Source organism: Alexandromys fortis, unplaced genomic scaffold, assembly GCF_014885135.2.
Source record: "Alexandromys fortis isolate MF-2015 unplaced genomic scaffold, M_Fortis_MF-2015_v1.1 scaffold_77, whole genome shotgun sequence".
Classification (NCBI taxonomy): Eukaryota; Metazoa; Chordata; class Mammalia; order Rodentia; family Cricetidae; genus Alexandromys; species Alexandromys fortis.
Window position 1 is genome coordinate 8,651,963 of NW_026067967.1, and position 15,118 is coordinate 8,667,080.

The 15,118-nt window shown below is 39.8% G+C and overlaps 1 protein-coding gene across 1 annotated transcript in view; it reads left to right on the forward strand.

Moving 5' to 3' along the window:
- The window catches only part of C2cd3 (C2 domain containing 3 centriole elongation regulator), a 98,022-nt gene that overhangs the window by 47,544 nt on the left and 35,360 nt on the right, over positions 1–15,118 (forward strand). The window contains 8 exon segments of the mRNA XM_050154456.1: positions 947–1,098; positions 3,510–3,756; positions 6,653–6,833; positions 9,439–9,622; positions 10,586–10,781; positions 12,190–12,305; positions 13,886–14,154; positions 14,781–14,870. Of these exon segments, the coding sequence (XP_050010413.1) occupies positions 947–1,098; positions 3,510–3,756; positions 6,653–6,833; positions 9,439–9,622; positions 10,586–10,781; positions 12,190–12,305; positions 13,886–14,154; positions 14,781–14,870 (1,435 nt within the window).

Here is a 15,118-nt window from a genome sequence, read left to right on the forward strand (position 1 = left end):
TCATCTTCATTCTGTGAATGTAACTTCCAAATCAATACTTCTGTGTGAGTCAGACCTTTCCCTCCAGGCTGGACATCAGCACCTGGGTGTGTCTATAGCGCCTTTACACTAGCATTGCCTAGTCTTTACCAGATATTCTGTAAGAATGTGCAAATAAGAATTCAAAGATGTCCTACCACTCGAGGTCCTTCAAATTGGTGGTCTCTTGCCACTACTATTAATTTAATGGAGCTACTCTTAACTGTTAATCCATACTTCACTACCATCTAGCTTTATCTAGAATAATTTTAAATGAAAAATCCAGATGAATAGATGGCTTTGCTATTTGTTATGACACATGTTAAACAGAGGTTGTTTTTGGTTTTTTATTTGTTTTATTAAGTGTTGTCTAGGCACTGGATTGGCAATGCTTTGATAAAGGGTTCAAAGCTCTTTCTCCAGCTGGAGAGATGACTCTTGATGAGAACATGCAGTTTTCTTACAGAGGATCTGAGTTTGGTTCCCGGCACCCACATCAGGCAGCTCACAATAGCCTATAACTTCCAGGCCTCCAGCCTCCGTGCATGTACCCAAACACTGACAATACACACATACACTTAATTAAAAATAACATGTCTTCCAGCAGGATTTAAAAGTGATCGCTTTACCTGAAGAAAGGTTGGGTGAGTTGGGTAGGCACCATATTTGACATGCCTGACAACTTGCTCTGTGTCCCTTCATGGACCCTGTCATCAGAGAGAACCCCTACTGGTTGGTAGATGTCTTTTGTATGTATTAGTCTCTTACAGTAGACCGTGTTTCTGTGAGGATACAGACTGGATTGTATTTTAATATCTTCAGCATAGTACTGTGTGTGCGCATGGGCTTTCAGTCAACACTTGTTGAGTAAAAGTACTAATTAATTGTTTCAGTGGTGGAAATTCTTTTTCCTGATTGTTCTCCCCAGGTGATTCCCGTTTCACTGTCTTCCAGATACCTGGAAAGACTTAAGAACAATGTGATGATAATTGAAACTTGGAACAAGGTGCGGAGCCCAGGACAGGACAAGCTGCTCGGGCTGGTGAAACTCCCTCTCCATCAATTTTACATGTCATTCAAGTAAATAGGAGTACTCTTTATTCTTCATCTCTAACTTCATATAGACTGAAGATATATATATATATCTTTGAGTATACAAGCTTGAGTAGAATCTCCCAAAGGCCTTCCTTTTTTTTTTTTTTTTTTTTTTTTAGTTTTTCGAGACAGGGTTTCTCTGTGGCTTTGGAGCCTGTCCTGGAACTAGCTCTGTAGACCAGGCTGGTCTCGAACTCACAGAGATCCGCCTGCCTCTGCCTCCTGAGTGCTGGGATTAAAGGCGTGCACCACCATCGCCCGGATTTTTTTTTTCTTTTTGGTCCCAAAGGCCTTTCTTAGGTTCACAAACTTTCTGCTCTTTGTTCTTTTGTAAAGCTGACACACAGATCCTACTCTGGAGTTTGTTAAGAGCCTTAGGACTTTAAAGCATTTGATTTCATAGCAACCTCTGATGCATTGTGTAGAAGAGTGATTAGGAATTCAGAGGAGTTAATTGTGTGTTGCATACAGTGTAAGAGTAGAACCAGGCTTATAACTAGATAGCCTGGCCCTGGGGTCCACCCTACTCCAAAGCTCTACTGCCAGAGTTAGCCTTCCAGCTGATGGTTGACTTCTCCATCATGAAATGTCAGTGTGGTTCATAGCAACTGTTCTCAAGATTTCTGTAACAAGTTAACAAGTTGAGATTTGCTAACTGTATGTACATCTTTTTAATAATTAGTAAAACCCTGATTAACTTGGTTACATTTAATCTACAAACTTCCTTTTCTGTTTGATTCAAAGGGCAGATTTTTAATTGCTTTAGCACTAAGCATGGCTCTGTTGTAAATTTTACAGTCAACATTTTTATGTGCATTATCTCACTCGAGCTTCATTGTAACCTCATGAAGTATTATCATGGTCCTTATTTTACAAATGAAGAAAGTTGTACTGTAACTTTGAGAGTTCATTGTCTCTGGCTTCTTTTCCCTCATCTCTAAAATGAGGATGATACTGGGTCCACTTTCTCACTTGTGGAGCAGTCATGAGGATCTAGTGAGAAAATGCATGCGTTTGCCTTGCAGGAATAGATAGGTAAGTATTTATGATGGTAACTTCGAACATAACAAGGCTGAGGAATACTGCTGAAACCATGGGTGTCAATATCTGTTCTAGCCTTTCAGCTCACTACCACCACTGCTAATACACACACACTACATACATCACACCCACACACATCACCTCTTTCTAGTTGTGAAATTCATCTGATCTGTTATCCTCCCTTCGCTTCCCTTCTTATCCCAGTAGATCCCATCCTTTGCTGATCAAGTACAAAACAGCAGTAACTAACAATTACTGAGCATTTACTGTGTATCAAGTACCTTAGTTGACTTTTTATATGAGTCCTAACAACTCTCTTATAGAAGTCTCATAGCCTATATTTTACAAATAAGAAATCGGGCTGTAAAAAGTTAAATTGGTGATTTAAGCCTATATAGCAAGTAAGTGACAGCACCAAGAGCCAGCCTGGTAAAAGAAAATTATTTGGGTTTACAATCAGATAGTTCAGGACTGGAGGTATAACTCAGTGGTAGAACAGTGTGATGATAAATAAGGGGCTTAGGAGGTAACTCAGCTGGCACAGTGCTTGCTGCAAAAGCATGAGGACCTGAATTCTATTCTCAGTACCATTGCATGCATCTGTAAACCCAGCACTGTGTGGGTAGAAGCAGGGGAATCCTGGAGCTTCCTGGCTAGCCAGGCTTTGCCAGATTGATGCTTCAGGTTCAGTAACGACCTTATCTCAAAATAATATCAATCAAGGAAAAACTTGACAACAACCTCCAGGTTCCATGTGCACGTGCAGACATATGTGCATGCTCCCAAGCTACACGTGCATCCATAAATTAGTTAAAACTAAAAAATAATCAGAAGAGTCAGTAGTTGAATCCTAGTTCAACTTGAATCCCTGCTGGCTGTTTAGCTTAGCTAAGTTACTTAACCTTTTGAATAAGATTTTCTTACCTGCTAATAATAGTTAATACCAACTTTTGCAGTGTAAATGGGTTAAAAACACTATGAAATGCTTAGTGCTTCTGTGTGGTTAATGATTAGTAGATATTGGTGCTTTCAGACTGTGAGATCCACCTTTCTTAGTTGACCACATGGACTGTATAAAATAATGAAATTCAGCAAGTTCCCTCTGAAGTACTGTTCCATTGCAGACGGTGGACTTGGATAACCTGGACTCATTTGTAGCCCTGTACTTACTGCAGACTGAATTTTCCTGCCTTGTAATTTTAGTTTGGTTACTAACAGAATCATATTTTTAAAAGCACTAATTTATTTTTCTGGTTATCAATCCGTTTCTGACAAACTGAGAAAATGAGCCAAGTAAGCAAGTCTGACATGACTGATAGCTGCTAGTTGTTCATTCACAATGTCTTACTCCCTAGAGATCCCAAGATTTCTCGCCTGCTGCTTGATGCCAGGTACCCAGTTGTTGCTGTCGACAGCTATATGCCTGTGATTGATGTGTTCTCAGGCCACAAAAATGGGAGCCTTCGAGTCTTTTTAGCCATGGGTTCTTCAGATCAGATAATGATGCTACAAAGATTAAAGAATGAAGAAGGAACACTCCCTCCCTTCAGCCCTAGGCCAGCCCATTTCCTGGACCAGCCACCTGTAGCATCTGTTCCTATGGTAATGACCTAACATTATGGTTCACAGAAAACTGTCTCATTTTCTCTTACACATTTTAGTGAAACCATTACCCAGTGAAAGGCTCCAGTAAACAGTATAACTTGCATTTACTTTATACTTACTTGTACTTAATTTTGTATGGGGAAGATATGTATGCGCATGCTCACATTATTTGTGTAAGTGCATGTGTGTAAGTGCCAGTACTTAAACTCAGGTGTCATTCTTCAGGAGCCCTCCTTTCAGGTGTGTGTGTGTGTGTGTGTGTGTGTGTATGGTATATATGTATTGGGGTATGTGCACACGTGTGTGCAGGTGGAGGCCAGAGGCCAACACTGACTGTTCTCTATTGCTCTCTATCTTAATTTTTAATAATATTTTCATCTTATATGTAAGATGTTTCAATTGTATATACATATACATCTATGTACCTTGTGTTTGTGCCTGGTGCCAGAAAGGGGCATCAGACTTGAACTGGAGTTACAGATTTTGTGAGCTATTGTAAGGGTGTGCAGACTCCTAACTACTGAGCCATCATTCCAGCCCTCTCTGCCTCTTTAGCACTTGGATTACAACCACAGCCCACCACACTAAGCCCTTTCCTCAGCCCCACAAGTGCTTGTTTTAAATCAGAAGAGTCATTGGTATTCTTCTCTTATATTTTAAATATATTTTAAGTGGTCTTTATATCACTCTTAGCTCATTGAATTTATAAACAAAACCTAGGATTAGAAATACTGTTCATTGATAAAGAACTAACCTAGTATGCTGAGTATGTAGCTCAATTGGTAGAGTGCTTGCCTAGCATTCATGAACCCTGTGTTTTGTCACCAAAACTCCACAAAGCCAAGTATCCATCATCCCAGCACTTGGAAGGTAAAGGCAGGAGACTCAAACACTCAGAGAATATCCTTGGCTATGTAGTAAGTTCAAGGCTAACTTGGGCTGCATGAACGTTTGTCTCAAAACACACATACACACACACACACAGAAGACTTTTGTAACTGGAGAGATTGCTCAGTGGTTAAGAGCACTTGCTGCTCTTGCAGAAGTCCCAGGTTCAGTTCCCAGCATGTACTTCAGACAGCTCATTACTCCCATAACTCCATTTCTAGGGGATCCAACACTTTGTAGACATGTAGGTACATACATATACTTAGATACACAAACATAACACGTCAAATATAAATAAATAAATAAATCTTTAATAACTTACCTAATGTGTAAAAGACTCTGGTTTTGGTCTCAGTATCACAAAAAAAAAAAAAAAAAAAAAAAAAAAAAAGAAGAAGAACTGTTCGGACAACCAGGTATTAATCCTCCAATGTGCTAAATCGTCTTGAGACGATTTACTTGAGAGAGACCCAAGTAAAAGACTGTAAAATCCCTGTGTATTGACGAAGTCGGTGTAGTAACAGTGAAATGCCTTGTTTTTCACTAATAACCAAGCAGTAATTTATTTTATACATTGCTGCACAATTGAGAAGGTATACTGGCCTGCGTTTCCGTGTTTAGTTTTATAATATCTGTGTACCGTGAGTTTTGACATTTTTTAGTAGGTGGTGAAACAGAATCAAAGTCACTGTATTAATTTTCTGGAGTCATAAGTTGCTAACTGAAAATTACATGAAAAGCACAGATAAATAATAATCTATAATATTCTCAAGTCTTTTCAGGTGGTGTTGTTCCTCAGCTTGCAATATAGACTCAGAAATTATTAAATTCATACTGAAAGTTAGAACATGATTCTTAGGGTACATCCACAGAGGAAATTTTGCCTTTATGGCTGAATATCCACACGTCTGTGTCCCTCTTACACTGTTATTCATCCAGTTCTCCATCTGCAGGATCAATTGTTAAGTTGCTCTAGTGCCATATGGCCAAATTTAACAGCTGCCACGACTCTTAAGAGTGCTTCTCTGCCACTTTTTTCTTCCAGGGATCAAATTATAAGTTTTCTATTTCTCAAAGGAAGCTCTTTGAACCAGTATTGCTTACATATGCTTTTGGGTTTCAGACTTTTTTTTTTTTTTTTTCGAGACAGTGTTTCTCTGTGGTTTTGGAGCCTGTCCTGGAACTAGCTCTTGTAGACCAGGCTGGTCTCGAACTCACAAAGATCCGCCTGCCTCTGCCTCCCAAGTGCTGGGATTAAAGGCTTGCGCCACCACCGCCCCGCTGCTTTTGGGTTTCAAAACAAATACTTAATGCAATCTTCTCTAGATTTATTGGATTTGTAGTTAGGTGTTATTTAAAACCAGTAGTCCCACTCTTAGCTGAACCCTGAATTCATCCTTTGAAAAATTTTGTTAACTGTTTTCTAGTGTCTGCTCAGGCTGTGTAAGGTAGAGCTAAAGAACTCTGGCTGCAGGGTCAGGGAGCTTGTGAGCTTGGCTGTAGTTAACAGTCATGCATGTTAACCAGCATATACAAGGGAAGTGTGGATAGAGTACCTGGCTCATGGTAAACACTCAATAAGCACACCAGTAGTGGTTATGAAATAATACCCTTAGCAACCATGTGTTCACTACTTCCCCAAGTCTCAGCATTATCCCCAACTTATTTAGAAGTAATAACACCTGGTGCTTCAAACACATATTCTTTTTCCTATTAAGAAAGTAATGCCCTATCCCGTGTTCTGAGAGCTGAATTTTATCACCTTCATTTTCATCATTTGTTGAGAGTGAGACCATCCTCCTGTTTCACTCATGCACAGAATCTTATTTATGGACTTCCTAATATGACTCAGTCTTACGGTGTAGGGTAAATCCTGCTTGTTCTGCTTACACTGAGCAGTCGTGGGAGCTATACATAGATTTCTGTTAGGTTTCTTCATAGTCAAGCAAGGGTATTCTAAACAGGCTCGTCTTTAAAGCTCACCAGTATCTGTTTCATTTCGTAGCCGGAAGGCCAAGGAAACCAACTGATGGAGCACCACTTTGAGTTCCATGTGGTGATGGTCAAAGGGCTCGTGCCCCTTCAGACAACAGTCTGGGGAGAAGCAGATTGTTACATCCAGTACCACTTTCCATTCCAAGACTCCCAACCCAGTGTGCTCCAAGGACCTGACTTCCTTGAAAATGGTAGGCTGGGAGACCACATCTTCTCAATCATGCTTGAGTCTTTTATTGAATGTACTTAAGAACTGTGTTTTTCTTGAGTAGAGTTGTCTGTCTTGTTAGTTTTTCCCAATCATACCTAGGGATAAAGTTATGTGGACATGTAACATAAAATATGGTCTAAATTTTCATTTTGCTTTTTAACTACTTTTTTTTGACATGGTCATAGTATTCATAGTACATTTTCATGAACATTAATAACATGGAGTAACATTCATGCACTTTACTTTTTCTTGGTGCACTTTGTTGTTTGTGTTGAGTTAGAAAAATATGCCAGGGTTTCCCTAATCTCTGGTTTTGGAAGGTTTCAACAAGGTTTCTCAAGCAAAGTGTCTTCCAGGTGTCTTCTGACCATTGTTTCGGTACTTCTATTGTAGAAACAAATAGCCAAACATGGATCCATATAATCTTTATTTTGATATGATTTAGATTTAAAGAATACTTATAAAAATAGTACAAAGAATTTCTGTGTACCCTTTGCCAGTCATTTACATATTAGTCCTTATTTACATGCTTACTCGTGTGTGTGTGTGTGTCTGTGTGTGTGTCTGTGTATGTGTTGATATTTTGTAGTAGTCATGCTTTGTAAAGTCAATATGAATACTTTAGGGAATTGAAGATGCTGGACTATTGTTCCTGAGGAAAAAATGTCCACATAACTATCTCATGTAGATCATAATCTTAAACCCGACAAACTACTATTTATTTGTTTGTTTGTTTGTTTGGTTGGTTGGTTGGTTGGTTGGTTGGTTTTTCGAGACAGGGTTTCCCTGTAGCTTTGAAGCTTGTCCTGGAACTAGCTCTTGTAGACCAGGTGGGCCTCGAACTCACAGAGATCCATTTGCCTCTGCCTCCTGAGTGCTGGGATTAAAGCCATGCACCACCACCGCCCAGCCAAACTACTTTTCTAGGTAGATTCTGTTCTGTTCTTCTGCAAAAGAGAAAACAATCTTCAGAAGCATTAAGCAGCTTGCATGGAACCAACTCATTAACAAGTGCCAGATACAGTATTCCAGCCCTGGTCAAGCATGGTGGTACACACCTGTTCATCTCAGCACTTGGGAGTCTGAGTCAGGAGGATTACCTTATGAGATCCCATCTCAGGAAAGAAAGAATGAAAGGGGAAAAAAAAGATCTAGACCAAGAGCCAGAGTGTCTTTGACTATACTGCCTTACCCTTTCTATCTCCAGCTTCTGATCATCTCCAAGAACTAACACAAGAATTCAGGGTTTTGCCTTGTTTGTTCTCATTTGATAGGAAGCATTGTTCATCATTCTGCATGTCTGACTAGCAGATTCAGTATTACTTTAGTGTTCAAAGAAGGGACTTACGTACAGAATATATTACAAACTCTTAAAAAAATTTTTTTTTTTTAAAATCAGGACTCGGAATGTAGCTCAGTTGATAGAATGAGTGCCTGCCTAGCATGTACAGAATCCTGAGTTTGATTCTCAGCACCACATAAGTCAGACATGGTGATGCTCACCTGGAACCCCAGCATTTGGGAGGTTAAAGCAGGGGGATCAGAAGATCAAGGTCGTCCTTGACTGCATAGCAAGTTTGAGGATAAGCCTATGCTACTTGAGCCCTAGTTCAAAAATAAAGTAAAACTGAGGAAGGAGGATCATGTTCATGGTCAGTCTGGACAACTTGGTGTGAGACCGTCTCAAAATAAACAATTTGGTGTTGTAGCTCAGCAGTTGTACTAGACCTAGCATATATAAACTCCTGAGATTAACTCCTTTACCACAAAAAAATAAACAAAAACAACAAAAAACAACACTCTATTAGTCTCTTCTGGTGATACAACAAAATGTCTGGGGCTGGGACTTTCAGAAAATAAACAAGATCAATTTAGCTCCATTTTGGAGGTGACATTGATTTGGCCTCTACTGAAGACCCACTTGGCTGTGTCAGAATGATGGATAAGCCAAATCAGGAAGCTAGAAGGGCCAAGCCCATGGAATAGCATTACTTTATGCAAACTTATTCTTGGAAGAACTTAGTCCAGAAGAGTAGCATTAACCCTCCTGAGAGAAGTACCATCCGTGGCCTAAGGACTCCTCTCCAAATCCTGCTTTCTAAAGGTTCCACCACCTCACAAGATAGCCACACTAAGGACTGAGTCTCCAGCACTTGAAACTTGAGACAAATTATAGCCAGACATTTGGCATCATCAATCTTTTAAAGAATGCAAATCTAAACCTTCATGAAAACTCTTACTCATAGAGACAGGTATATTTGTTTAAGAGACTAGTAATTGTTTGAAAGGATATGGAAAATTTGAATATTCATATACTGTTCACCAGAAAAGGGATCTGTCCAGTATTACCATGGTACGTTTACTGTACCATAACCATAGAAATGCTAGGAGTAACCCAGCTCGAAGATGCAGGTTGTAGCAAATCTGGAAGCTACTATCTTTAATATCTACAAGGTATCCATATCCTCATCTTTTCTCACAGAACTATCATGAGGATAGGATTAAATGTGATGTCTGTAAGTCAGTGTGCTGCAAATACAGCTATTTCTGTGTTAGATATTCTCAACTGCTTTTCTTTCCCAAAGGAATTACTCTGAAGCCCTTTAGAACTTCAACCACACTGTGTGTCCCAGATCCCATCTTTAATAGCAAGCACCATCACTCTCTCCTGCTGCCAACTGAAGTTCCAGTGCAAAGGCTCCTGCTAAGTGCCTTCTCCTCCCAGGGGCTTGTGTCTGGAGGTGGAGTCCAGTTTGAAGTCTGGTGCAGGTACAGTATGGACAACCCAGTCCCCTTGCTTAGGAAGGACATGCCCTGTCCTTGGTCAGGCGGAACTGTTATAAGAAGTAGGACGCCCTTCCTTGCTTTGTGTCCTTTGTATTTGACAGTAGCTTGTGTCTGGGATTTATATGTTAGGCTCTCCTGAGCAAAGAGAAAAATTGCATTAGTGTTGTTCCCTACTGTCCTTTATGCAATGCATTCCCCATTTTTGGTATTCTCTTACCATTTGGTTTACTTCAGGTCCTTATTATATGAGGCTTAACTACTCTTAACAACCTTCCAGCTGTTCTCCTCACTTCTAAACTCACTTCTACCCACCATTAGAAAAATAGTCTTCACAAATCATGAATCCACTTAATGTTACAATCACTGGTAGATTTCCAGAAAGAATGCTGGCCTGATTGTAGATGTCAACCTTGCCCGCGCATCTACACCTCTAGGAAACCTACTAAAATGATTAAGAGAATACAAAGAAATGTAAAGGAAGGAAAAATAGGATCATAAACAGTACTGTCACATGACAGAAATACCTTCTGCAATCAGGAAAAAATAGATCTTTCAAACCACCTAGCTCTGATGATACAGCTTTATGATCTAAGAATGGATTAGTTTGACATGAAAAGAAAGTAGAGTGGGTTCTAGCAGGTTCTCATCCTAGTGCAAATAGACTGTCATCGGCCTAGAAACACAGGTGAGTCATGGGGAAGAGGAAAACTGTCTCCTAGAGCCACCTGTGCTGCTCTAGGGTGGACGTTTTGAGAGGACCCAAGGCATATGCAGATCCTCATGCAGAAAGCTGCAGTCATCCTGAGCTGAGGTAGGATTTATAAGGTTGTTTCCGTGTAACAGGCAGTATCTCCTGCCAGTCCAGACAGCTGGGTTCCAAAGGTAACTAGCTACTGAGAACTGATCACTGGAGCAGCTGGCGTTTTGTGCTTTTGTGGTTTTCAGATACTATTATCCTAATGTAAGGGACCAGATGGTTGCCAAAGGAACCTTGCCATTATCAAGGATTTGTGCCATGGTAACCATGCAGCACCGTGAAGATGTGGGAATGCAGAACTTTAATCTTCCATTAACCCCCAGATTTGAGAACAGTAAAGAACTGAAGAACCAGCCCTCAGGTAATTGAAGACTTTTCATCATTGTATATAAATAACCTTTTTCTTGTTGAATTAATTATTCCTCACTTGGGGTATTTACGCTTTTGAGTCTCTGATGAGAGCTGTGAGTTTCACCCTCTTTTAGAAAGATGAGTGTAGAATATAGCAAATTTTGCATGTAATTTTAGAAAACTCATAGTTCTGTGGACTCTGTACATATGATGCTTGTCTCATTTTACCTTGAACACTTAAGCATTTAAAAAGCCCTCATAGCATAAATGCTAAGTAATTTATAGGTACCCTAGAAAATTATTCTAAGCCAACATGAGCAGAAGTGGGACTCTGGATATGATTAGCTTGGATTGGAAATTGACTCTAAGGGAGATTAAAAAACTTTCTTTGGTGTATGTGTACATACATATGTGCAGAGGGACACACCTGCCATGGAACATATGTGGAAGTTAAAATTATTTTATTTTATGTGTGTATGGGTATTTGCCTGTCCATATGTTTGTGAACCTAATGCATGAAGTACCCTCAGAGGTCAGAAGAGGACGTCAGATCCTTTGAAACTAGAATTATAGGCAGTTTGAAGCCTCCACATGGATCTAAGACCTGAAAGCGGGCCCTCTGCAAGAGCAACAAATGCTCTTACTGTTGAACCATCTCTCCAGCCACAGGAGAAGATTAACATTAAATTAAGGCCAACAGGATGACTCAGCCCCTGCTGCCAACTCTGATAACCTAGTCAGTCCCAGGACCCACGTGATGAAAGGAGAAAGCCAGCTCCCTCACATTGTCCTCTGACCCCTACTACAGACAGACAGACAGACAGACAAAACTTGAAAGAGCTTAATTTGGCATTTAAATAGTATTACAAACTGATGGTTTCCAGAAAGGCAATTCAAACTGCAAAATTATCAGAATTAACTTTCTAAGTCAAGTTACTGTGTGACACTTGTTAAAGAGTATCTGCTAAAACCAAAGTTTTTGATTTTCGAGACAGGGTTTCTCTGTAGCTTTTGGTTCCTGTACTGGAACTAGCTCTTGTAGACCAGGCTGGCCTCGAACTCACAGAGATCTGCCTGCCTCTGCCTCCCAAGTGCTGGGATTAAAAAAAAACAAAAAAACAAAAAAAAAAAAAACAAAAAATAAAAAAAAAAATTAAAATAAAGAAAAAAAAAATAAGAAACAAAAAAAAAAAAAAATGAAATCTAAATAAAAAAAAAAAAAAAAAAAAAATCAAAAAAGGAAAAAAAAAAAAAAAAAAAAAAAGAAAAAAAAAAAATTAATGAAATACAAAGTACAACAAAAAAAAAAAACAAAAGAAAAAAAAAAAGAAATAAAAAAAATAAAAACTAATAGAAAGGAAAAAAAAAATAAAAAAAAAAAAAAAAAAAATAACCAAACTAAAAAAAATAATAAAAAAAATAACAAAAAACAAAATAGAAGAAAAAAAAATTGAGGTACCGACGTAGCCCAAGAACAACAGAGGGAGTTCTTGCTGCCCCAACCGTCTCCATCTCTGTCCAGATTATCAGAGCCTGTGGTCTGCAGGCAGCAGCCAAGTAAGTCCACCTCAGAAAAGTGCTTCTTAAACCTCTCTGTGGTGCGGTCTGCCCAGTGCATGCTCCCACCTGGGTGACTGGCTGAGACCTTCCTGTGGTGCGGTCTGTCCAGTGTGATGCTCCCAGGTGAATGACTGTCTTGTGAAAAATTTTCATTTCACTATGACTTTCTGTTAAGAAAGCATTTCAGAATTTCAGGAAATTGCATGAAGACTCTTGGTACTGTTATTGCAAATCCATTTCTTCACTTTGTAACAACTTTTGTGTTCTGCCCACCTTAGCCCCCTCCTGCCAAGGCTATGCTCTGCACCCTCAAACCATGCTGTGTGCTTACGTCTATTCTCAGCATAGTGACTGATGACCTGTTAAAACTAACTCCAACCTTGACCATATATATGTCTATTAAAAAATAGCCACAGTCCTTGCAGTTTTGTAAGGGCCCACATCTGTTATTTTTGTAACCTCTGCTTCCTCCGAAGCTCCAGCCACCGGTCTGCTTCTTGCTTCTGAACACATTAAGCACATTTCCCCTCCTGATGTCCCTTTTCTGTTTATTCTGCTTCCTCTACATCTCCTCTTCTTCGTGCTCTCCTTTTGTCCTTTTGTCTGCTAGTCCCACCTAACCTCTACCTGTCCAGCTATTGGCCGGTCAAGTTTTTTATTAAACCACTCACAGTGACATATTCACACAGTGTAAAGGAGTATTCCGAAGTTGGGTCTGCTGCTCATCACAATGTCAGAAAGTAATCCCCATAGAGAAGCAAAAGGCATCTTAGTTGAGAAGATGCCACTAAGGATGCATACCATCCAGCTGGGATTTGCTGATCTAGGAAAGGGCTCAAAGGAGCAAGACTTTGCTGCACTGGTTTTCTTCATTTTATCTAGAAGGAGGGAAGGCAAGACTAGAATCACATTTGAGCTCGTTAAGTTACAAAAGACATCCATTTTAGGCAGTGTGAGCCAGGAGTGTTAGGTTTACAGAGTGATCTTGCCTTTGGTGTGTTCTTAGATAAGATTACAGAGAAGTCTAGTTTTTTTTCTTACTTTATCGTGGTGACAGAGTAACCTTATCCCAGCTCCTCAGGGCAGTTTTTAATCAGGTTACTTCTTACATTAAAACTTTAGAATTTCCCAGTATCAGTAGCAGTGGTCTAAGCAATTTTAATTGAGCATTTAAATTTAAAAGTTAGCATATTTTCAAGTTAGGGTAGACTTAATTATATATATATAAATTATCTTAGGTACTTCAGTATTAATATGCTAAATACATTATTAAATATAAGGAAATTTTAGTATACATGATAACAAGTTTTAGTATTTTTTCCAATGTCCACATTGTTACCCCATGAACCTCCTTGGTGTATACTCCTCTTTAGGGCCACTTTATGTGAATATCCCGTCATACCAAGGTTACTATGAAAGCTCATTGTGGCATGGCCAAGATAGACAAGCCTAGATAGACAAGTGTTGTTAAGCATGCTCAGATCTTGTTAAAGTAGCAGAGCTATTTCCTGGGTATGCAAGCTGATTTCTAATGATGTTGTAGTGTCTCCTTCTCACTCCTCTCTTGCCTCCTGCAGGGCTTTGGCTGAGCAGGAGCCTGCTGTACAGTTTAGTGCCACCGTCGGAGTCAATGCTTCTGTCACCACGCATCTCTCCTTCCTGCCCAAGGGGGAGCAGCGCCGAACCCGCCCTGTGGCCTGTTCCTTCTGCCCTGAGTTCTCCCATCACATTGAGTTCCCCTGTAACCTGGTGACTCAGCACTGTAGTGGAGAAGCCTGTTTCCTGGCAGAGCTATTGGAATATGCAGAAATTATTTTTGCAATCTATCATGAAAATACCAAGTCAGGTAAGCACTGAATGACCATCACTTTCAGAATCAAATGAGGCCCCTGCTGTGGATGGTATATTCCTTCCTAGGTGATACCCTGAAAAACTGAAAAGTGGGGTCATAATCTTTGTTCGTTTTTTTTTTTTTTTTTTTTTTTTTTTTTTTTTTTTTTTTTTTTTTTTTTTTTTTTTTTTTTTTTTGGTTGGTTGTTTTTTGAGACAGTTTTCTCAGTTTAATATCCCTGGCTGTCCTGGGACTCACTCTATAGACCAGGCTGGCCTCAAACTCACAGAAATCCGCCTGCCTCTGCCTCCTGAGTGCTGGGATTAAAGGTGTGCGTCACCGCATAATAATTACAACTTCTAAAGGGCATAGTGAAAATAAGCATGTGAAATATGTATACAAGAATGTAGAAAGAAACAGCAATTGTGTTCAGATGTTGATGGGTGAACCTAAGTAAAAAGTAGACCTATGCTCATTGAGGTTTGCATACTCTCCCGTATGCCTGCAAAAGGAAAGTCAGACTGACTAGGATGTAAGCAAGATAATCTCTGATGTATCAGTTCAGCACTGTGTAGAAATGAGGTGTTCTAGGAAACCACAGTAGCCCACCAATAATTATTCATTTTTGCTTCACTTAACAGTCAGTGATATAGCCAGTATCCAGTCGTGCAAGGATTATCTTCTTGGAGTAGTAAAAGTTCCAACAAAAGACCTACTGGTCAAGAGATCTGGTAAGGATCCTGAGAAATCGCATGCTGATGCTGCCTTGATGAGGTAATCCTGTCCACCTCCCATGCAAAATACACAAGGAAGCCTGCCCCCAGAGACATGCTGTGGATGCACCCAGGTTCCTCAGAGTTCTCTCAGGCATTGGAAGGTCTGTCCCAAACACTGCAGAGGTCAAATTCACCCTACTCTAGGAAAGATGGTGCTGGTGATGGTGACAATAGCTGTGTCTCTGCATATATAGCATGTTGTG